Here is a 23,781-nt window from a genome sequence, read left to right as displayed (position 1 = left end):
ACCTGCACATTCGCTAGTTCCTGGCAGTATGGCCAGTGTGGGTGACTGCTGAGCTGCAGCCAGGGGGCACTAAATCCCCTTGTGGCCCCCCCAGCTGGGCACAGGTTGGGGGTTCTGGTGTCACCTAGGATGGCATGGGGGGGAGTCCCACATGTGCTTGGACAAGCCTGACACACACCAGAAGGCCAACCAGGCCCTACTGGGCCAGGTCAGCACAGCATGGCAGGGGGCAAGCAACCCCCAGGTCCTGCCATCCGGTGCCTTCTGGGGATCACGGCCCATGTTGCGACCTACATGACACCAGGACTATGGGGGCGAAAGGCTGGTGGGACAGACTTGGCTACAGCTGGGCCAGGCACCAGCCAATGGCAGGAGTGAAACTATGTCCCTAACCCCCACTGCCCATCCCAGTCTCCCCTCCCCAGGGCAGATTCCCCCCGGCCCCCTGCCAGCCCCCTCTACCCCCGTGCCCCTCTCCCGTAGGCTGCGTGCCAGCTATTTGCAAGCCTCCCCCGCCCCCGGTGCCCTAGGCGCAGGCGCATGCAGGGAGTGGCGTCGGGGGGGGACACGTCTCCTCGGGGCGCAGTAAATCACTGCCAGACGCGGAGGCATTCTTGAGCTTTATTAAGCCCACGGTGGCTGGGAGCATGGGTAATTGGTTCATTACAACACGGGAAGACATGTCCCGGCAGTAAACCTTCGGCCCTGCTGCGCCCCCGGGGGCCTGTGCCGCGGCCTGGCTCTCACCCAGGGGAGCGGGCGCAGGGAGGTCGGTTAATCTCCCTCGGCCGGCCGAGAGGGGCAGTGCTGCGGGGATGGGCTTCGGCAGCTTCTTCCCGGCTCTGGCAGGGCTTTGAGCAGAAGGCAGGGGCCTCGCTGTCCTCCTGGGGGGCAGCAGCCTTAGCACCCGCCCACTGGAGGGGGTAGAAACACGGCAGCAACTGCTTGCACTCATCTCACCCACCAAGGAAAGGCAACCACCTCTGGGGTGGATTCCGGCAGCTGATCAGCTGTGCAGAGACACTCTGCCTGGCTGAGCAGGGACTGCCCTGACCCCGGGAGAGGAGGTGGACGGGAGCAGCCTAGGAGGCCAGGCTAGGGTCCTTATTGCTCCAAACCAGCCAGCCTCCCCCGCTTCGGGGAGCTCAGGGTTCCGGGGTGGAGCCTGGCCCCAGGGATTGCTTGGCCCCCCGGCCTTACCCTGCTGCAGGATCTTGCCGAAGGACTTGCTGTGGCTGGTGCAGTTCCAGCGGCGGAAGCGGAACTGGTACTGGCACTCCCGCACGCCCAGCCTGGCGCCCTTGGCCACCTCCTGGACGATGTCGGGTTCCGTCTGGCACAGCTCCGCCTGCTTCCCCGCCAGGCGCTTGGTTTTCCGGCAGATGCTGTTGGGGTCCATGACCAGGGGGCTGCCCACTGCCCTGGAGGAAGAAGAGAGTGGAGGAAGCCAGCGCTGGGGCGCTGGGGCACTGGGGCCCGCTGGGAACCCTGACCGCAGGTGGAGCACTGGGGACTGGCTCCCAGCTGGCTGGCGCAGGCCCTGTGCCCTGTGCCTGATGCCCTTGTGTGGGGCACGCCCTCCCCCCCAGCCTGCCCTCCCCTCCGAGAGCCTGCCCAGGGTGCCCGCTCGTGGCTTGTACCATGTCACCCGCCGGCCCAGCCGCCCCATCTACGTCGTCTCTGTGCCTCTTGCCGTGGGGCTGTCTGTGCTGGGTCCCCCCTCCCTGAGCCACCCCCTGAGCCCTCTTCTCCCACAGCACACGGCCAGGGCCTCATGGGACAGCGAGGAGAGCCACCTCCTCCCCCAGCGACGGCGGGCGCTACTGGTGCCATTTGGGTACCCGCGGGCAGCCAAGAGCCCAGAGGGACCCTGAGCCCCCTAGACTGAGGCGGGGAGGGGGTGGCGATGGCAAGGGAGGGCATGTCAGCCAGCTCCCGTCTTTCCCTTGGGGCAGCCTGGGCTGGTCGCAGTCGCTGCTCCCCTCCAGGCGCTGGGCTCACTGGAGAGAAGGGGAGGCGGAGCTGAGGGTCCGCCCGGTCTCTCCAGGGATCCTGGCACCCAGGTGCCCAAGATGGGATGGAGCCTCCAGGGCCCTGCCGGGGCAACTCTCGATGCACTGGGGGAGCTGCAGGACAGGGTGTGGGAGCCCGGCCCTGCAAGGTCCCTCAGCAGCCCCTCCCAGCCTGCTGTGCCAAAGGCAGGACTGGCCAAGCGCCCAGCCCCTGGCCCCTGAGCCCAGCTCAGCTCCGGAACGGGCCCCGAGAGACACAAGGGGCAAAGGAGGGCCCTGCCTCTGTGCAGCTTACTCCAGTGCCAGAACTAGGGGCGGGAGGCAGCTCCAGAGAGTGCAGGGCGTGAGGCAGTAGGAGGCACTTTCCTCTCTGGCTCATGCTGACGCCAGGGCCCCAGCATAGCACTAGGGGGCACCGGGCTGAGGGCAGAGCCCTGGGGTAAGCGAGATAAAAATCACTCACTGATTTCTAATCTGCCCCTGTCCTGCAGGGTCAGCTGGCCGCTGAATTCCTCTGCCACTCCTGCCCTATGCTCCTGTGTAGTGTCTCTGCACGCTGACCAGCTGCCGGACTCCACTCCAGAGGTGGTTGCCTTTCTTTGGTGGGTGAGGTGAGTGGAGGCAGATGCTGCTGTGTTTCTGCCTGTTAGTGGGTCGAGTAGATGTGGGGAGGAGTGACAGATACACTAGAAATATCAGCGACTATTGCATGGCCATTGTAACCCCGGGAGATAGGGCTCCCCCCTCTGATACTGCTCAGTTTGGGGGGGAAGAGGCATGGGAGGGCTGAGGAGGGGAGAGGGACTGTTGTGTGGCTGGTGTATTTTGTACACGTGAAAATACTTCCCAGCTCCGCCTTATCAGGACACCCTTGTGGTTTTGGGCTCTCCTGGCCCACCAGACATGGGCTCAGATGTTCCTGGATGCGATAGCTGATGGATTCCTTCACCAAGTAGTTGCTGAACCAACAAGAGGGGATGCCATTTTAGATTTGGTTTTGGTGAGTAGTGAGGACCTCATAGAAGAAAGGGTTGTAGGGGACACCTTGGTTCGGGCGATCATGAGCTAATTCAGTTCAAACTAGATGGAAGGATAAACAAAAACAGATCTGGGACTAGGGTTTTTGACTTCTCAAGGGCTAACTTTAAAGAATTAAGGAAATTAGTTAGGGAAGTGGATTGGACTGAAGAACTTGTGGATCTAAAGGTGGAGGAGGCCTGGAATTACTTCAAGTCAAAGTTGCAGAAACTATCAGAAGCCTGCATCCCAAAAAAGGGGGAAAAAATCATAGGCAGGAGTTGTAGACCAAGATGGATGAGCAAGCATCTCAGAGAGGTGATTAAGAAAAAGTAGAAAGCCTACAAGGAGTGGAAGATGGGAGGGATTAGGAAGGAAAGCTACCTTAGTGAGGTCAGAACATGTAGGGATAAAGTGAGAAAGGCCAAAAGCCGTGTAGAGTTGGACCTTGCAAAGGAATTAAAACCAATTGTAAAAGGTTCTATAGCCATATAAATAAGAAGAAAACAAAGAAAGAAGAAGTGGGACCGCTAAACACTGAGGATGGAAAGGAGGTTAAGGATAACCTAGGCATGGCCCAATATCTAAATAAATACTTTGCCTCAGTCTTTAATAAGGCTAATGGGGAGCTTAGGGGTAATGGAAGGATGACAAATGGGAATGAGGATATGGAGGTGGATATTACCACATCTGAGACAGAAGTCAAACTTGAACAGCTTAATGGGACAAAATCAGAGGGCCCAGATAATCTTCATCCAAGAATATTAAAGGAACTGGCACATGAAATTACAAGCCCATTAGCAAGAATTTTTAATGAATCCGTAAACTCCGGGGTTGTACCGTACGACTGGAGAATTGCTAACATAGTTCCTATCTTTAAGAAAGGGGAAGAAGGTGATCCAAGTAACCATAGGCCTGTTAGTTTGACATCTGTAGTATGTAAGGTCTTGGGAAAAATTTTGAAGGAGAAAGTAGTCAAGGACATTGAGGTCAATGGTAATTGGGACAAAATACAACATGGTTTTACAAAAGGTAGATCGTGCCAAACCAACCTGATCTCCTTCTTTGAGAAGGTGACAGACTATTTAGACAAAGGAAATGCAGTGGATCTAATTTACCTCGATTTCAGTAAGGCATTTGACACGGTCCCACATGGGGAATTATTAGTTAAATTGGAAAAGATGGGGATCAATATGAAAATTGAAAGGTGGACAAGGAACTGGTTAAAGGGAAGATGACAACGGGTCGTACTGAAACGTGAACTGTCAGGCTGGAAGGAGGTTACTAGTGAAGTTCCTCAGGGATCGGTTTTGGGACCAATCTTATTTAATCTTTTTATTACTGACCTTGGCACAAAAAGCAGGAATGTGCTAATAAAGTCTGCAGATGACACAAAGCTGGGAGGTATTGCTAACACAGAGAAGGACTGGGCTATCCTACAGGAAGATCTGGATGACCTTGTAAACTGGAGTAATAGTAATAGGATGAAATTTAATAGTGGAAAGGGCAAGGTCATGCATTTAGGGATTAATAACAAGAATTTTGGTTATAAATTGGGGACGCATCAGTTGGAAGTAACAGAGGAGGAGAAGGACCTCGGAGTATTGGTTGATCATAGAATGACTTTAAGCCGCCAATGTGATATGGCCGTGAAAAAAGCTAATGTGGTCTTGGGATGCATCAGGCGAGGTATTTCCAGTAGAGATAAGGAGGTGTTAGTACCATTATACAAGGCGCTGGTGAGACCTCATCTGGAATACTGTGTGCAGTTCTGGTCTTCCCATGTTTAAGAAGGATGAATTCAAACTGGAACAGGTTCAGAGACGGGCTACTAGGATGATCTGAGGAATGGAAAACCTGTCTTATGAAAGGAGACTCAAAGAGCTTGGCTTGTTTAGTCTAGCCAAAAGAAGGCTGAGGGGAGATATGATTGCTCTTTATAAATATATCAGAGGGATAAATACCAGGGAGGGAGAGGAATTATTTAAGCTTAGTACCAATGTGGACACAAAACCAAATGGGTATAAACTGACCATCAGGAAGTTTAGACTTGAAATTAGATGAAGGTTTCTAACCATTAGAGGAGTGAAGTTCTGGAACAGCCTTCCAAGGGGAGTAGTGGGGGCAAAAGACATATCTGGCTTCAAGACTAAGCTTGGTAAGTTTATGGAGGGGATGGTAGGATGGGACAGCCTAATTCTGGCGATTAATTCATCTTTGATTATCAGCAGGTAAATAAGCCCAATGATCTGTAATGGGATGTTAGATGGGATGGGATCTGAGCTACTACAGAGAATTCTTTCCTGAGTGCTGGCTGGTGAGTCTTGCCCACATGCTCAGGGTTTAGCTGATCGCCATATTTGGGGTCGGGAAAGAATTTTCCTCCAGGGCAGATTGGCAGAGGCCCTGGAAGTTTTTGACCTGCCTCTGCAGTATGGGGCACGGGTTACTTGCTGGAGGATTCTCTGCACCTTGAGGTCTTTAAACCACGATTTGAGGACTTCAGTGGCTCAGACACAGGTTAGGGGTTTGTTCCAGGAGTGGGTGGGTGAGATTCTGCGGCCTGCGTTGTGCAGCAGGTCAGACTGAGATGATCATAATGCTCCCTTCTGACCTTAAAGTCTATGAGTCTATGATTCAGTCCTCCCAGGTCACACCACTTTACACCAGGAATGACTCTGCCTCAGCTTCCCCCACGATCTCAAGAGGAAAGCAGCCTGCGAGGGCCTGATCCTGTTCTCACTGTGACACTCCAGAGTCACTGCAGTGCAGTTCTCCTTGTTCTGGGTCCAAACAGCACCTGGCACGCTGGTCTGTGACTGGATCACGGATCAAGACTCGCTCATAGCAGTGCCCTGGATTTACCCCAGCATTGCTGAGATCCACATCTGGCCCCGCCTCTCTTGGCAGAGCTGTGCCAGGCCACGTGCTCAGACACGCTGCCTGCCAGGCCCTTTGCCAGGGCAAAGCAGCAAGCAGGGCATGCTACATGGCAGCCTGGCTCAATGGCTACTGTACCAGGCTGAGTATCAGCAAAAGTCCCCGCTCTGCCTGTGGCAAGTCCTAGCCCCACTCTGTGCCTCAGTTTCCCCTCCCACTCTCTGCCTGTCTGGTTTTTTTTAGCTCATGAGCTCTTCGGGGCAGGGGCTGTGTCTCACCGGGTGTGCACGGGCACCAAGGTGCTAATACAATGTGCCAGGGGCGGGCACTTCTACCTCCCAGCAGAGCAGGCCCAGCTCTTGATTCCACGGCGTCTCAGCCCCAGCCCAGGGTGGCAGTGCCCGGGGCGGGCTGCAGCGTGCCGCACATTCTTGGAATGTCTCCTCCCTGGGGGAGGGAGGTGCTTTTGCAGCAGGGGCTGTTCTCTGTTTACCTTGTGGGAGAAGAGCTGAACGACCTTGCCCGACGATAAAGCCCCCCCCGGGAAGCCCTCTGGCTGCTCTCCAAGTTCCTCCCCACTCCCAGGCTAGCCTTCCTATACCCCAGCATCGCCTCCAGCGACAAGGTCAAGGGATGCTGCAGCCCGGGTGTGTGTGAGCGGGAGGGATCAGCCCGGCCTTCCGGCTCCTGGTACCAGGGCTGCCCAAGGGGGAGGGCTCAGGGACCATTTATTATTGATTCGCCTCCTCTGAGGGTCAGGACAGGAGGCTCTTCGGGATGGGGGTGGGTGGAGTAAGCCAGGTGTGGCAGCTTGGAATCATGGTGCCTGTTCCACACCAAGCAGCAGCCCGGGGTCCAACATGGAAACGGGCATGGGGGGACCCCCGACTGCCTGCCCCAGCCCTCTGCTCTCCGCTCCTTCCCAGGCCCTGAGCGCGGCCCCGCAAACCAGTCCAGGCCTTCCTGCTCTGTGTCCAGAGTGCAGAGCGGGAGACTCTGCCAACAGTATAACCGGGTTGGGAAGGATTCGATTTTTAGGGGTGAATGTCGATTAACGTCAATTTCACATGACCTGTCGGTAGCACTTGAAATTCACCAGAACAAGGCTTCACCATCTACTGCCATTAACTAATTCTGGTCTCCCCCACCCCCGCACCTCCGGCCGTGTCTGACCCTCCGTAACGTCCTGCAGCTGTGCCAGTTTGAATCAATTAAAAACAAAAATCGATATCACCCATTGAAATTACAGAAATAAAAACCAAGCTCTGCCCAGCCTGTATCTATCCCAGGAGAGCCGGGGGTCAGTGGGGAGGGGAGGGGTAACCCTCATTCATACCCCCACCCCATGGCTGGTCTGTGTTCCTGCTCTCGCTATCCTTTCAGTGCAGGCACTAGAAACTCCTGCTCTTAGCTGGAGAGGTCCCAGGTTCAATCCTCACTCATGACCCAGCCAGGTGAGAGGCTGCAGGGTGGAGAAGACTAGGACGCCTGGCTATAGACGACCCAGGATTCCACCTCCCATCTCTCTGCCTCCTCCAGGACTCTGTGCCCGCCTGTGGCCAAGCCAATGCCCCATAAGCATCACACTGTGGTCCGGTGGGCTCTGGCTTCACAGCCCCCACAGTTGCCCCCTTCTCTTCCCTCAGCAGGCTGGGCTTGGAGTCCTGAGCCGTCTCAGCCCCCGCCCTGCCGGCAGAGACCAGTGCAGGGAATGATCCCTCGGCCTGGGAGAGAGAAAAGGCCAGTGGGGGTCCCCAGAGCCAGGGCTGGGCTGGCCCTCCCCAGGGCTATGGCCAGTCCTAAGCTGACGGCTCCTGCCCCATCCCTGGGGAAGACAATGGCACAGGTTCGGACTCTCGCATTCTCAGGCTGCATTTGTCCCTGCATCTGCTCCTGCCCCTTAGCCCTCCCGCCGCCCCTCTACTGTCAGTTCGACCCCTCCAGCCAGGTCTATAGGTAGAGGCGGCTCTAGGTATTTTGCTGCCCCAAGCATGGCAGGCAGGCTGCCTTCAGCGGCTTGCCTGCGGGAGGTCCCCGGTCCCGCGGATTCGGCGGCACGCCTGCGGGAGGTCCACCAAAGCCGCAGGACTAGCGGACCCGTCGCAGGCATGCCGCCGAAGGCAACCTTCCTGCCGCCCTCGCGGCGACCAGCAGAGCGCCCCTCGTGGCTTGCTGCCCCTGGCACGCGCTTGGCATGCTGGTGCCTGGAGCCGCCCCGGTCTACAGGGCCCCTTTAAGGGAGCCCAGAGGCCAGGTCCCAGCAGGGCCTAGAACAAGGGCATTCTGGGGGATGTAGTCTGCAGGGACTGATGGGCGACAGGGTCCAGGGGAGCAGGTGACTGCAGAGCTCCCTAATGCAACTTCCTTGGTCTGCCCAGGCAAGAGCAGGCCCAAGCTGAGACTGGGAGTATGGCCTGGCCCAGGGCCAGCTTGGGTGGGTCAGGGAGCCCTGGAGCACCCCTGGGGCAGGGGGCAGGTTTAGACCTGCACTGGTGGGTAGCACTGGCTGTGGGGCAGCTGTGGCCGTGACATGGTGGGCGAGGGCTGGTGCAGAGGGAGGCCCCGGGCTCCTATACAAGTGCTGGGGATGGGGGCCAGGAGGGGATGTCTGCTTGATGCCTGCCTCAGTGAGGTGAATGCTGTGGGTGGGGACAGTCAAAGAGGGCTTGTGGCTGGGTCTCTCCTTGCCCTGGAAGGGGAGCAGTGGCCCTCTGGCTGGAGGACTCAGGCACAAACTTGCCCAACTCCGAGACTGCAGACCAGGGGCCCAGCAGGGAAACTGAGACATGGCCCCACCCAGCACCGGAGACGTAAGAACCTGCTGAGTCCCCCGGGGGGTCTGGCCAATGTATATACATCTCTAGCTCCTTTAACTCCCAAAGGCAGGGCTGCTCTTCCCTCGCTAGGGATCCAAAGACCCCCAACATGCTTCACAAACTAACCATCACTCCTGTGCTCAGTAAAATGCAGCCACCTCTGAGGTGGAGTGTGGCCGCTGCCTCTCACCAGTGCTGTACAGGCCTGTGGGAGGGCAACGTGGTTGACCCCGACTCCTCCACGGGATGCCCGGGCAGGAAGAGGGCTAGTGTCTTGTATGAGCATCTCTCCTGCATTAGCGACTCCCCGTGTGCAGGGCCCATGATCCGCGGCGGCGCCATTCTGATTCCAACCAGCAGAGGGCAGCAGTGTGCGGACAGACCCGCTTGTGGTACCCTGCCCTCTCCCAGCCTCTCTCACAGTGACCCACCTCCCCAATACGGAGCAAGGGTATCACAGCCCAGGGCTTCCAGATGGGGAAACTGAGGCACGCAGAGGGGGAGTGAGGCCCTCAAGCCTGCCCTATCGTGTACCACCCTCAGTCTGTGGCTTCTGAGCCCGGACTAGGACCCCGTCCCCTGACTCTGCACTAGACCCACAAGCTGCTCCTTCCCGTTCCTCTCTGGGCCGTGGTCTCTCTGGGCTTCACATCCCCAGAGCTGCACCGCTCCAGAGAGTACCAGGGGACGAGGTACTCTGGCAATTGGCAGGGTCTCTCTGAGGCGTGGCTGGCGGAGCCGGTGGGGCCCGGACTTTCATTAAGCGAGGACTCTTTGTACTCAGCGAAAAATGATGAACAAGCCTGAGGGCCGTTGGATCAAATGCCGAACTGCAGCTCACCCCGGCCTGCTGGGCCGGAGGGGCAGGAAACGCACAGCCCAGCAAGCACTGGGGGCTTCGGGCCCCTGGCGTGCCTATCCCCCAGCCCTTAGTGCAGAGCCCAGGACTGTCCCCCTTCTGCTCAGCTGCCCCACTGCCTGCCTTCTCCCCTCTCCTTAGGCCGTGCCCTCCCTCCCGCTGCCCAGACGGCCCCAGCATAAGCTGTGCTGCAGTATTCATTTCCGCTGGGCTCCTGCCTCTCGCAAGGGGACCTCGCTGGGCTCCAGTGAGTTGTTTTCCTTTTAAGGGGGGGGGGGCGTGCGGGAGGGCGAGAAAAATGCTGCCAAACTGCTACTGCTTTGGCGAGGGCTCCTCCGCTGCAGCCTGGTCTGCCTGAGCTTGCTCCCCTCCGAACCCGGGGGGGATCTGTAATTACCGCGTCCTGCCCCCGCCTCTCGGCCACTCCTCCCCCTGCCCCGGTGAGGGAACCCGCTCAGGAATGAGCAGGGTTGGGATGATGCCCCGGGAGCAGGGAAACAGCCCCACCAGGCCCTGCCGAGCCCCGCCGCTGCAGCTCCTGTTCTTGGCTTGGGCCCTGCCCGGCTGCTTCACTCACCAGAACCGCCAGCATTAGCTCGTATCGCTGTACACAGGCTGCCGAGCGATCTCTCGGTCCTGGGCGTTTACCGAGCACTGATCACCACTGGAGCCCCTCCGCTCACTGCGGAGATGCAGCTACCTCTGGGGCAGAAGGCAGCAGCTGCGTCACAGCTCACAGCAACGCAAACACAGGCTGGGACGTGAAAGTGGATCTCGTGCCCTGCAGGGGGCATTGAGGGGAACAAAATCCGGCAACTCTGCTGCTTTTTGCCTGGGGTTTTGGCTCCGCCAGGAAGCAGCTGGGGATGTTGGTGTTGCACCGCACATGGTCATCGGCCCGTTTTTCCCTTTTAAGGACTGACCCCACTGCCTGCCGTTCCTGGGCCCCGTCACTGGTTCAGCACAGAGCCCTAGATTCCCAGGCCAGAGGGACCCTGGTGATCATCTAGACTGACCAGCTGTACGACACCAGCCACAGAACTGCCCCAAAGTCATTCCTGGAGCAGATCCCTTGGACACGCATCCGGTCGGGGTTATAAAGGGTCAGAGAATCCCCCAGGCCTCCTGGTAACTTGTGCCAATGACCCAAGGCACTGAAAGCATCGTCATCCCTAGAACAGAGGGGGAAACTGAGGCACAGCTGTCTGCTCACCCAAGCAGCCTCCTGGTTCTTATCCTGCTGCTGAGGCAGCCCAGCGAGGGGCCCGCTGAAGCCAATGGGAAGCGTTCGGGCACTTGGGGAGTTCTGATGGGGTCGCCACTCCAGGCTGACCTGCAAAACACAGACTAATCCTTCCTGCTCCTAGGCCCCTGCTGTGCTCAGCACATGGGGATCTCGGCCATCAAGGGCTAAGGGGCTGCCGGAGGTTAGGGGGCTAGCTCTGCGGCTTGGGGGCTAGCCCCGTGACTCAGGAACTAGCCCTGCGGCTCGGATGCAGGCTTCCCACCGTGACTTTAGTCACAATTGGCGCCAGAGAGTCCCAGCCTCATCCCCAGCAGAAATCGCCCACCACCCAGGCACTATTTCCTCATATCTGCTCAGGGACTCCCGAGTGTTGGATGCTATTGCTGCTACAGGTCAGGAAGTTGGTACATTGTCAGGTGTGGGGAGGAGGGGGCTGGGCTAGCAGGGGCTGCAGGTCGGGATTGAGGGGCATTGGCAGAGCTGTGTGGGGAGCGGTACGGCTCTCGTGAATGCTAAATTCCCCCAATCCAGCAAGATCTCTGGGGGGCGGGGCAGACTCCTGACAAGCACACACAGAAATATTTATTCATTGCCCAGCAGCGCCGTAGGCGGCCTGGGAAGACACGGTCCCTGCCCCAGCCAGCTCACGAACCAGCAGAGAGAGTAGGAGAGGGGCCTGCAATCTGCTTAGCCAGGTTCACCGTACTGCACAACACAACCGACAGGAGAAGAATGGTGTCGAGGCTGCAAAGCCCAAAGCTAGGGCAGGGCAGGGCAGAGCAAAGGCTGCTGGTGCGTCTGAGGGAGGAGACAGGCCATGAGCTGGGAATTCTAGGCGACCGGCCCCAGGAACCTGCCTCAGCCAATGCCCCTGCCAGCTCAGCCCCATCACGCCCAGTTTCTCCCCAGTCCAGGCTACCTGGCCCAATCAACCCTATACCCCAGTCCCAGTCCCAGTCCCTGCTGCGTTTGAGTGGGGCTGCCTCCTTCTCCAGCATAGACTCATAGACTAGCAGGGTGGGAAAGGGACCGCAGGAGGTATCTAGTCCAACCCCCTGCTCAAAGCAGGATCAATCCCCAGACAGATTTTTGCTCCAGATCCCTAAATGGCCCCTCTCAGGGATTGAACTTATAACCCTAGGTTTAGCAGGCCAATGCTCGACCCTCTGAGCTATCTCTCCCCCATACCCCTGGGCCCCACCCAGCACCACACTGCAGCCTGTCTCTGCCCCTCACCGCTCTGCACAGCTGGCACCGCCTCTGAGACCCAGCGCCGAGAGGAGCAATTGCAGGGAAAGTCTTGCTCAGCCCTACAGCCTGGGCTGGAGCGTTCTCAGGCGCGCTGTGGGGAGGTTGCCTGGGCTCTCTGGTCTGGTGTAGGAGCCGTGGGGCTGGAGCATGCTCAGTGCAGACGGATGCTTCGGAGAATTTAGCTGTCAAATGCTAACAAGTCTCTACTGAGCATATGCAAACAGGTTTCTTTCCAAAGTCTGGACCAAATTTTAGTGGATTTTCACTACGATAACAAAAGGCAGATCTCTGACACCAAGGCACATTCTCTCCTCCCCCAACACCAAATTGCAAGCCCCTGCTCCAAAGCATGGAGGTGTTAGCGCATCTCCAACCAAACAGCTCCAAGAATTGTCTGTGAAACGGGGCAATCTTAGTCTAACCCTCTGATCTTGTGCTTGGCACCGGCTGAGTCATTTCTTGCTAAAACGTTCCCCAGAATTTCAGCCGGAAGCAGATGCCCAGCATGGAGAACTTCCAGCCAGACTTGGTAAAATCTGGCAGAGTGATAAGCAACTGATGGCAGGGTCTGAAAATGCTGCCAGGTCTGCGGACAATCGACCATGGCAAGAGCAGCTGGCTAACGGCTGGTGGACACGTGGCAGACGTGAGTCTAGGCGAGGTGAGAGGTGCCACGTTCAGGCAGGGCGTCTGGCGAGAGAGGCCACCGGGGACAAGGCCTGGGGTGGTGGTGGAGAAGCGGATGAATATCGGAGCGAGGCGGGGGGGTGGGAATACGTGACTGTGAGATGAGGGAGCTGGGGTAGGGGTTTGAAGGGGAAGGCTATGTGGCTGCAGTGCTGGGGGAGGGAGACGATCCGTGCCCCTACCAGGTGCAGTTCCTAGGGAGCCAAGGGAGACCCAAAGACGGCTGGGGCTGGAGTGCACAGTCTCATCTTGTGGAGAAGCAGCAGCGAGGCCTAGTCAGGCTGGGATGTGCCAAAGACAGGTCCCTGGAGTTCCAGGCCAGAGTGATGGGGACGCTGGTGGAGCTGGGCCCACACGGGACAGTCGGGTCCCCTCCCATCACATAGGGGGTTCTGATGGCTTCCGCTTTGCCCTCCTCCCTTGAAGGTGGCTCCTCTGCTCCTGCCGCCCCAGCTCCCTGGAGAACCCTCCATCCCTGCAGCGCCGAGACTCCAGCCAGCGCCCGGCATCACAGACCCCTGCTGGGTCTCCTAGCCCCCTCTGGTCATAGCGCCGGATGAGGCGGGAGAGGGACATGTGGCCGACGTGTCTAATTGCATGAGATGTGGGAGGAGCCTGGGGAGCCCAACGCACCCTCGACACTGTTGCCCGAACTGGCATCACAGCAGGCTGGGTTGGCTTGATCGTCCCCTGGGCTGCGTCCGGCGGTTCAGAAGCCCCGTCGGCCTGCAAGGAGCCCTCTGGAATGACTGGCTCGCTCCCATGTGCTCCTTAACCTAGGGACCGCTCTGCCAGCTGCATTTCTTTACACGCAAGGCAGTTGTGGGGAAGGAGCTAACTGGAATATGTCTCACTGCAGGTCACGTGAGTGCACTTACACAACTGGCTGAAAAGTCACGTGGCTGGTGACTCATCCTACTGGCAAATCATCACTTGGACTAAAATCCAGCAGCTCCTGCCAATAGCGCCTTCCATCTGAGATGCTTGAAGCTCTTCACAAATAGTCATCACTTAAGCCCTGTGGCTTGAGTATTATTGCCCCCATTTTATGGAGGGGGAAACTGAGGCATGGGGCAATTTTAGTGATTTAAATAAAATCATGCAGCAAATCAGGGGCTCCTAATCCTATGGATTAAGCACCCTGGGAAGAATACCTTCACCCTAAGCAAGGGGTACAACTCAGAGTCCTGGATCACAGGCTCACCCGCTCAAACCCACTAGAACATGCATCTTCTAGAAGCTAGAAAAGGTAGATCAGGGGTGGCTATTCACTCTCTCTCCTGAGAGAACAAGGGAACATGCAATGAATGCAAGAGGCACCAAATTCAAAGTGGATAAAAGGGTTGATATTCTCACACTGGTGCTTACCTAGTGGCAGTGAGTTCCACAGGTTATCATGGAAGCCAAGGGCTTAGCAGGATTCAAGAGCAGATCCAAACGCGGATAAGATAAGACCGATGACCAGTGGGACAGTCCCTCCAGCGTCAGTCGTGAGTCTCCCATTTTATGGGCTTAGGAGGAACCTGCCCCCCCAGGCAATTTGTCCCAGAAAGGGGCAGTAGAGGGCCTGTTGCTCTGAAGAGGCTGGGGCTGGGCACTAAGCTGGATGGACCCTTCTCTGATCCCGTCTGTTTTCCTTCTCTCCGCCGCGTTCTGAGTGCCGAGTCACACTCACAAAACGCCACCGTGAAAGCATGGTGCACGTGGACCCTGGCTGCTCGTGCAAACCAGGAGGACACGTGCAAGTGAGTAACAGGACATAGAGATGCCTGCCTCCTGCCCAGCTGGCCAACAGGGATTCCAAAGCCCATGGTGACGGTGACAGTCCATCCTCCCAAGGCTCGTCCCCAAACCATGTGCCAATAATCACAATCTTCCTCTCCTCCTAGATGAATGGGGTTGTGGGGCTCCACTTTCCCCAAGAGTTGGGGTCCTTAGCTGGCCCCAGATTGGCCAGGTTCCCATCTGCCCCGTCCTTTCAGGTGGATACAGGAGGGTGCAGAGCCGCTCTGTACAGGGCTCTGCGGGGTCTCTGGCTGGCGCCCAATCCTCCCCACTCAGCACTCCGTCACCCCAGAGCTCCTTAGGGCTTGGAGAGGCTGCCTCCGGAGGAGATGTGAAAGGAGCTGAGTCCAGGGAGCTCGGCTGCACGATGGCCAGGGGGCTGGTCCCTTTCTGAGCAATTCCACTGGGTATTTATTCAGCACCTCCCCGTGTGCTGGGCACACTACAGCCCAGGTGCCAGGCCAGCAGCCCCGCCCTGACGAGCGTGTGTGGGAACAGGAGAGACAATGCCAGGCGGAGGGTAAGAGACTAAGAAGGAGCAGAGGGTGAGGAAGCGGAGGCCAGGAGTCACCCGGTGACTCAGGTTGGCCAACACACATCTCGCGCCTCCGATGGGCCGTGTCCAGAGGAGAGGGCCAAGGTGATGGTTATGCTCCGTATGCAGAAGCTTGGCACAAGCTGGTAGCGGTGTTAGTCCAGGGGGCACAGGGCACGGGGTTTGTCATGGGCTGGACCCAAGAAAAGGGACAACACGCCCTCCTGCCCCCTGGGCATCACTCTGCGTCTGTCCCTGTTCGAATCCTCCTCCTTCCGGCGCTGATCCGCCCTCTCCCGCTCTGCCACCCTGCATGCTAACCTGCGAGCTCAGCAGCCCGCAGCAGGATGGACACTCGGGGCTGGGTGCCTCTAGGGTCCAGGTGCTGCCAGCAGGACTGTATATGGAGAACGGCTGGACACCAGGACCCGGTGACAACCATCTCAACCCTTAGCTAGTGCGGCCAAGGTGGAGTTCACCAACTGGGACTGCCAGCCTGGGATCGCCTCCTCCACTGTGCCCTGCCTCGGGAAAGGGTGTGTAGCCAGGTGGCCTGTCTCCATCTAGGAGTTGTATTAAGTTGCCCCTCACCGTGGTATCGGGTCTGTGGGTTTGATGATGGCGGCGTTCTTAACTGGACCTGCTGGAGCAAGTGAGAGTCTGTATCTACCAGCCCCCCATCCCCCATGATACTAGCACACCTCCAGTGGGGATGGGGGGTGTCTGTGCAGGAGGTCAGGCGAGCGGCTCCGCACGGACCCTTCCCGCGCCGTGTGAGAGGTGCCCGGCTGTGCCACTCACAGGGAGGCCCATGTACAATGGTGCCGACATCTGCAAAGGTTAGCGGGGCTCTTTTGTCTGTGCCCCTCCGTTGTACAGGCAGGAGAGAGGACGGCTCGGCTCACAGCTTAGGCAGTGAACTGGCACGCCAGTCCTCATTCTGCCCGTGGCCCTGCAGATGTCATGGACCCTGCTCCTTGGTTCCCAACCTGTGAAATGGGGAGAAGTCCTTCCTTTCTCCCCACGCCCTTTGCCTGTCTCGCCTGGCCACTCTCTGGGCCCAGGTACGTGCAGCACCCAGCACAATGGCAGCGTGGCCTGGGTTGGGGGCTCCAGGTTCTACTGGAATGCAGATAATCAATATGCTGCCTTAGCTGCCCTGAGTCCAGCTGTGCAGGGCTTCACAGAGCCATCAGTGCCTCTAGAAGGGGCCAGTAGTCACTTTTCTAGACTGCTGGGCCTTCTTGCTTGGGACTTGCAGGGCTAGAAACAAGCACACTGCATCCCACTGCAAAGCCAGGAACGTCCTTCTCCCAGTGGTCTGAAGCCCAGCGGGATCACCAAGTAGTGAGGGCGAGATCCTCCACTGCACAGAGCTCTGGTGTGTTGAAACCCAGCTGAGACAGATGAGGGGCAAAGTGTTGGTGAGTCCCAGGGCATGACACACTGGGAAAGGATGTAGTAAACCCTGTCACATGGCCCTGTTGGTTCTCATAGCTATGTCATGGCCACAGGTAGGCAGCACGCACCGACGCTATGCTGGGACAACATCAAGTAGCATGGAAGATAAGAAATGCTGACCTTGCTGAGTATAACCTTAACTCTGCCCTCTTTTGGAGCAGCAAAAGCACTGTTTGCCTAGTTCTCAACACACGTTTGTACATCACAACCCAAGTGAACCACAATACTCCAAAGCTTTTCCCAGGACTAATTTCAGCCCCAGCCAACCTGCTGTGAGCCCCGGCTGTTATTCCGGGGTGGTGCAGCACCCAGCACAGTGAAGGCCCAAACACAATACTCCGAAGAGCTGAGCTGTTTAAAAACAGATCACCAGGATTTTTGGATCCAATGGGAAGTGTGTTTCTTTCACAGAATCAACATTTCCCCAAAACTTCACCCCCAGGGTAAGAGCAGGCCTGGAAAATCTCAGCCTGAGGTTGAAAGTGCTGTAAAGTTACGCGTGACTCTAAACTGGGTGCAGATGGTGCTGCATTGCTCTAGATCCAGATCAGAATTCACTCCAGTGGACCTGCTCCTGATTTGTCCTCATTTAAACGAGAGCCGAATTTGGACCAAGCACACTTGGGGCAGCTTTAACTTGAGGGTTGCAGCTCTTATGTGTACACCTGTGTTTGTCTGTCTGCAGGGGTCAGAAATGGAGAATCTGTGTGTGAGAGAGAGAAGAAAGATGGGAGCTGGGGGAACGTGTGCAGGTGAAACAGATGGAGCGATGCTTATCTGAGACAGGTGACTGTTGGCGTGTAGAAGGCGTGTACATGAACACAGGTATTTGACATGTACATTACAGGCCAGGCAAAGGGGCTTGGATAAAATAAGAACTGATCTGAATCTTGCCCTAAGCCCAAATTGAACCTTTTCTGAGCTACTGAAAAACCAAGTTTGTGTGTCCGTGTCTTGTGACTTTCCCCATGGCCCCCACCCTGCCCTTCCTAGTCATCTCCAGACCCCAGTACAGCCGCACACGCGTGCGATGGTCCAGGTGACCCAGCGATGGAGTCGGGATGTTCCAGGGGGGTCACCGATCTGCAGCTCCCGCGCTGATTGAAGTTGCTTGCACCTTTGGGTTTACACCTGGGGGGGAATCCAGTCCAGTGTGAGGTGCAGCAAGTAAAGGAGCAGGCCGAAGAGAACTGAGGGGGTGGGATGAGAGATGAAAGGGCTGGTTTTCAGGAGAGGGTTCAGCCAGGAGAGGGGGACACCCAGCCCCCAGCACAATGAGAGGGGGACACCCAGCACCCAGCACACCCAGTACATGAGATCATTCGGAGCAGTCCGAGTCCAGCACTACCTTTCTCCCGCACCTGGGAGCACCTATAATTAACCCCATCATGACTGACCTCTCTGTGACCTGCAGAGTTCAGGGAGCTGGAGAGCGGGACCAGAAGAACTCGCCATTGAAGGGAAGGAGGGGGAAGTAAGCCGGAGAACAAGGGGAACTTTTTCCCCTCACCGAGGAACCTGTTCTAGTTAGTCTGAGTTACTCAGAGTGATTTGCTTCATTTTGTCAGGAGAAACCTGCCCCGACCGCTTGTCTCCTGCACAGCCCTGGGATGGCCCCACAGCCTCCCCGCGAACAAGCCCCAGAGCGGGATGGGTACTGGAGGTAAAACCCCCCTTTCAAAGAAGGTGGGACCAGTTTCTGCTGTCGCTCAGCGTGCAATTCCATGCCTGCTCGCTGGCCCTGGTAAAATCCCGCTGCAAATCAGGGCTGCTGGCTCACTTTGTACAGTGGGGGTGCTGAGAGCTGCCAAAGCAAACCACAAACCGCTTCAATCCAGGGGGTGCGCTGCACCCAGGGATTGTGACAGTGGAAGGCAGCGAGACAGACAGCACCTGTCTGACAACTGGCTCAGCCCATGTTGATTTCATTGGGTGGCCTCTCCCACTGTCTTGAAAGCAAACTGCATGTTGGGGGGGGCAGGGGCGGGACACTTTTTAAAAAAACATGCTCCCATTTCCCCCTGTGTTTCATCAGCCAACGGAATCAGCCAGGGGGAAGTGGGGCAGGCCACCTGGCAGTGGGAGAAAAGCCCGGGGGCCTTCATTTTCTGGCCTAGCTAAACCATTGTCCACAGTCACAGTAGCCAGCCAAGATCAGTGCCCCTGTGCTAGGGGCTGGACAGACAGTCACCGCCCTGAAGGGATTCTAGTGTAAATACCCCAGGCAGAGAAATGATGGGAGGAGAAACAGAGACCCAGAGTGGGGTGGGGGCTCACGCAGGTCTGGGACAGAAGCAGAAATAGGCCACAGGCTAGTCCAGTGCTCCACCCACTGGACCACGCTGCCTTCCCACAAAGCGCTGTCAATCCATCCAGAGGATAAAACTCAGCCCCGGGAACACCACCGTGGCCACGCACCTGGCACATGTGCTGTCAAAGCCTGAACCTGCCCCTCGGGGCACTAATCACCTGACTGCCGGGGCGAGGGGGATCACTCCTGCGGGGAACATCCCAGCACAGACCTGGCCCTTTGAAACTCAACAGCCATTTGAGGAGGAGAACCCAGGTGTTCCTCTGAGCGTCCAGGCTGAGATCCACAGCAGGAACCGTGACCGTCTCCCAGTTGGCGGGGGGAGTAAGGACTTTTTAGCTGGGACGCCGCAGCAGTGGTCTTGGGCCCCGGGGGCTGAGACGGTGATCGTGGTGGGACAAGTCGCAGGAAAAGCTCCCCTCAGCCTGAGCTTCATCTAAGCATGGGCAGAGTGTCGATGGGGGGCCAGGTTCTTCCCTGGAGGGCCAGACTGACGTACGCTCGCTGAGGATTGTCATCCGGTCTCACACACAGCTGCTGTTCGCTGCAGACTAAATTCCCCTTGCAGTGCTGAGTGAGTACCCAGGATGGGCTGTGTATCGGTCTCAATTCGATTTGTGGCTCTATGCTGAGGGTTTTGTTTGGGCACATTGTTTGCCATTAGATTATTTTTTTAAATTAAAATCTTTTTTCTTTTTTAAAGCAGTGAAAAAACAACATTGGCTGACCCTTCGCCCTGATCTACAATCTCCCCTAATCTCCCCGCGCCGGCACTGCCAACACACACAACATGACCCCTTGCAATGATACGAGCCATCTTTTAGATGAGACACAAAATCCACAGCCTGCTACCATCCGAGCCCTTGTAGAGTGGGTGCTAAGTCTGATCTCCTGGCCAAATTCCAACTGGAGTCATCTTCTGGGTAAACGCCCACTGATTTAAATGGGGCCACTGGTTCACCCTCTGTCTACTTTATCCCTCATGCCGTTTCGATGGCATGAAGGATTTCTTATCACTTGCCATCCGAAATACTCTGCCTGGGAATACTGTTCCACGCTGCTGCGCTCCTCCCCAGAGCTGGCTGCACCAGCGTGCTTTGCGTTTGCCATTGCTAGCTCAAGGGGCTCTGCTGAAGCCTAGCATTGCTAGGCTTAGGATGATAAGGGTAAGCCGAGATCAAGCGATAGAGTGATGCGTTAAGCAACAGACTGCGAAATAGCCAGGAGGAAAAAAGGTAAATCTGTCAGTCACCATGAGGCTGCCTCCAGGAAAATGAATGTTTGCCATTACATACCTGGGATCTGTGTGCACCCTGCCCTTGTAAATGGTCACCGGTACCTATATGCCCCATACACCATCTCCTGCAGCAAAATTCCAATATGTCCCTTGAGCACCTCCTTCCCCGGTAGATAAATACAGTAGGTCCTACTGAAATGCTACAGAGTAAAGGGCCAGATCCTTCAGTGCTGCTCTGCTGCTTTAAACCAGGATCTGTTTCTCCCAAACTTTCCTGCCACTGTCTGGGCTGCACCCTGCCCTTTCCTGGCGAAGGGGACCGAGCGGTGGGCCAGGAGGGCAAGGGCAGGGAGATGGGGAGGCAAACTTTATGTTCGGGGTCAGGGGAGTGTGACAATGTGGAGATGAATCGCCTCCGAGCATGAATTATGGCCCGGGCTGCACGGTGGGGGCTGGAATCCAAGCACTTGAAAGTGGATAAAGACGGGCTCGGCAAAATTCTTCCTGGATTGAACTAGTTCATGTTTCGACAGATCCCCGGGCTTTCCAAGGCTGGGTCCCGGCTGCAGCTCCTGTCACGAATCCCCCACCCCCGCCAGGATCCTGCCTCGCAGGCTGCGCCTTTGATGCAGGCACCATTACAAATGGAGGGGTGTCCCTGCTGCTTCGGCCCAGGGCAGTCTCGGGGGGGGGGGGGGGCGGTCGCCTCATGCTAGTCCCCGCCTTTTAATTAAAGTGGACTTATTGGAGGGAAGACAGGAGCAGCAGGGAGGGGAGGGGACTTCGTGACGGCCCCAGGCTTGCAAAGGCACCGATCCAGGGGGGCAAACCCTGAAATCCTTGCACAGTTGTTACTCACATCCTGCTCAGGCCATTGCCTCCAACTGCCCGTGGACTGACCCCAGCTCCACCGGTATAAACCCTGAGGAGGTCCCCCACCAGCTGAGTGAACCTTGAGCAACCCCCTCAATGCCCAAGTAACTCCAGCAACACCCGAGTAACTGCCCCAACACCAGAGTAACTCCCTCAATGCCTGAGTAACAGCCCCAGCACCAGAGTAACTCCCTCAATGCCTGAGTAACTGCCCCAACACCAGAGTAACTCCCTCAATGCCCGAGTAACAGCCCCAGCACCAGAGTAACTCCCTCAATGCCCGAGTAACTGCCCCAACACCAGAGTAACTCCCTCAATGCCCGAGTAACAGCCCCAGCACCAGAGTAACTCCCTCAATGCCCGAGTAACAGCCCCAACACCAGAGTAACTCCCTCAACACCTGAGTAACTGCCCCAGCACCAAAGTAACTGCCTCAAGGCCCGGGTAACTGCCCCAACACCAGAGTAACTCCCTCAATGCCCGAGTAACTGCCCCAGCACCAGAGTAACTGCCTCAAGGCCTGGGTAACTGCCCCAGCACCAGAGTAACTCCCTCAATGCATGAGTAACTCCCTCAACACTAGAGTAACTCCCCCACCAGCTGTGTGAACCCTGAGCAACCCCCCCAACACCCGAGTAACTCCTCTAACACCCGAGTAACTCCCTCAATGCCCGAGTAACTCCCCTAATGCCCGAGTAACTCCTTCAACACCAGAATAACTCCAATAACTGAGTAACCTCCCCAACACCAGAGTAACTGCCTCAATGCCCGAGTAACTCCCCCACCAGCTGTGTGAACCCTGAGTAACACCACTAACACTCAAATAACTCCCCTAACATCTGAGTAACTCCCCTAATGCCCGAGTAACTCCCCCACAAGCTGTGCGAACTCTGAGCAACCCCCCCGACACCCAACCAACTCCCTCAATGCCTGAGTAACTCCCCCACCAGCTGTGTGAACCCCGAGTAACTGCCCCAACACCAGAGTAACTCCCTCAATGCCTGAGTAACTCCCCCACCAGCTGAGTGAACCCTGAACACCCTCCCAATGCCCGAGTAACTCCCTCAATGCCCAAGTAACCGCCCCAGCACCAAAGTAACTGCCTCAAGGCCCGGGTAACTGCCCCAACACCAGAGTAACTCCCTCAATGCCCCAGTAACTGCCCCAACACCAGAGTAACTCCCTCAATGCCCTAGTAACTCCCCCACCAGCTGAGTGAACCCTGAGCAACGCCCCCATGCCAGAGTAACTCCCCTAATGCCCGAGTAACTCCCCTACCAGCTGTGTGAACCCTGAGCAACTCCCCCAACACCCGAGTACCTGCCCGAGACCCATGAATAATTCTCCCAGCCGCTGGATAAACCCTGAGAAACTCCACCCATATCCCTGTAGCGCCCCAGCACTCCAGTAATTCCCCAGCCGCTGTGCCTGCGGGGGCTCTGGGGCAAGAGAGGCAATCCCCCCTCCCCGTCTTTTCACAGATTTATATGCTCCACTCCCTCCGCTTCCGATGTTGCAGGATACAGTTTAATCCGCTGTAAAGCTGGATGTGCTGACACCACTTTCCCCTCCCCTCCCGCAGAATGTCCCTGACCCGACGCCCCCGTGTGTAACCTCCGCCGACCCGTCGCGGGGTGAGCCTTGCCTAGCTCCCCGGGTCCCGGCGCGCGGGTCTGACTCCGGATTGACCCCGGCGCGGTCCCGGGCTGGGAGTCTCCGCTCCCCGCGCCCTGGAGGTGATTGCTCCTTGGCCGCGGGGCTGGGGCGAGGGGGCCCGCGCTGCCGCCCCCCCGGAGCCCGGCTACTCACCACCAGAGCCCGATGATGTTGGCGGGGCAGAGCAGGATGAAGAACAGCCCCAGCTGGGTGCGGGACGGGGGCAGCATCCTGGGCCGGCGGGGCGCAGGTAGAGCGCAGCGAGGTGCCACCCGCGGTCCCCGCTGCCTGGTCCGGGGCTGGGGCGGGCGGGCGGCGCGGAGCCAGGGGCTGGGGCAGGCTCGCAGGCGGCTCCGGAGGGGGAGGGACCGGGCTGCGAAAGCATCTGCCTCCGCCAAGGAAACCGGAGCCCGAGGGGACGGGGCTGGGGGGGCGGGATGGCGAGCGCCAATTCCGGGTGCGCAGAGATTGGGATCGGCCGCCGACAGCCAGAGCCCCGGGGCACAGAGCCGCGCCGGGCGGAGGGCGCAGCCCGGCCCCGGGAGCGCCCAGCCCGGCAGAGGGTGCCCGGCCCCAGGAGCACCCAGCCTGGCAAAGCGGTGCCTGGCCCCCCGGACCCAGCCTGGCAGAGGGTGCCCAGCCCTGGGAGAGTCCATCCTGGCAGAGCAATGCCCGGCCTCATGGGCCCAGCCCAGCAGAGGGTGCCCAGCTCCCGGACCCAGCCTGGCAGAGAGTGCCCAGACCCTGGACCCAGCCCGGCAGAGGGTGCCCGGCCCTGGGAGCACCCAGCCTGGCAGAGCGGTGCCTGGCCCCCCCAGACCCAGCCCGGCAGAGGGTGCCCAGCTCCAGGAGAGCCCAGTCTAGCAGAGCAGTGCCCGGCCTCATGGACCCAGCCTGGCAGAGGGTGCCCGGCACAAGGAGCACTCAGCCCAGCAGAGCGGTGCCCGGACCCAGGGACCCAGCCCAGCAGAGCAGTGCCTGGCCCCTGGACCCAGCCTGGCAGAGCGGTGCCTGGCCTCATGGACCCAGCCCAGCAGAGCGTGCCCAGCCCCGGGATCCAGCCCGGCAGAGCGGTGCCCAGACCCAGTCTGGCAGAGTAGTGCCCAGATCCAGCCCGGCAGAGTGGTACCCAGCCCCCTGGACCCAGCCCGGCAG

At 58.0% G+C, this 23,781-nt stretch overlaps 1 protein-coding gene across 1 annotated transcript in view; it reads right to left on the bottom strand.

Annotated features, from left to right (window-relative positions):
* WNT6 (Wnt family member 6) overlaps nucleotides 1-22,856 on the bottom strand; it is a 28,644-nt gene extending 5,788 nt beyond the window's left edge. The window contains exons 1-2 of the mRNA XM_050917137.1: nucleotides 22,780-22,856; nucleotides 1,201-1,421 (exon numbers count right to left, since the gene is read on the bottom strand). Of these exons, the coding sequence (XP_050773094.1) occupies nucleotides 1,201-1,421; nucleotides 22,780-22,856 (298 nt within the window). The remainder of the gene's footprint in view (nucleotides 1-1,200; nucleotides 1,422-22,779) is intronic.
* Between the last annotated feature and the right edge of the window lie 925 nt (nucleotides 22,857-23,781).

Source organism: Gopherus flavomarginatus, chromosome 10 (genome assembly GCF_025201925.1).
Source record: "Gopherus flavomarginatus isolate rGopFla2 chromosome 10, rGopFla2.mat.asm, whole genome shotgun sequence".
NCBI classification, from domain to species: domain Eukaryota; kingdom Metazoa; phylum Chordata; order Testudines; family Testudinidae; genus Gopherus; species Gopherus flavomarginatus.
The sequence above is the reverse complement of the archived record's forward strand: the minus strand, read 5'-3'. Positions and strand labels throughout refer to the sequence as shown.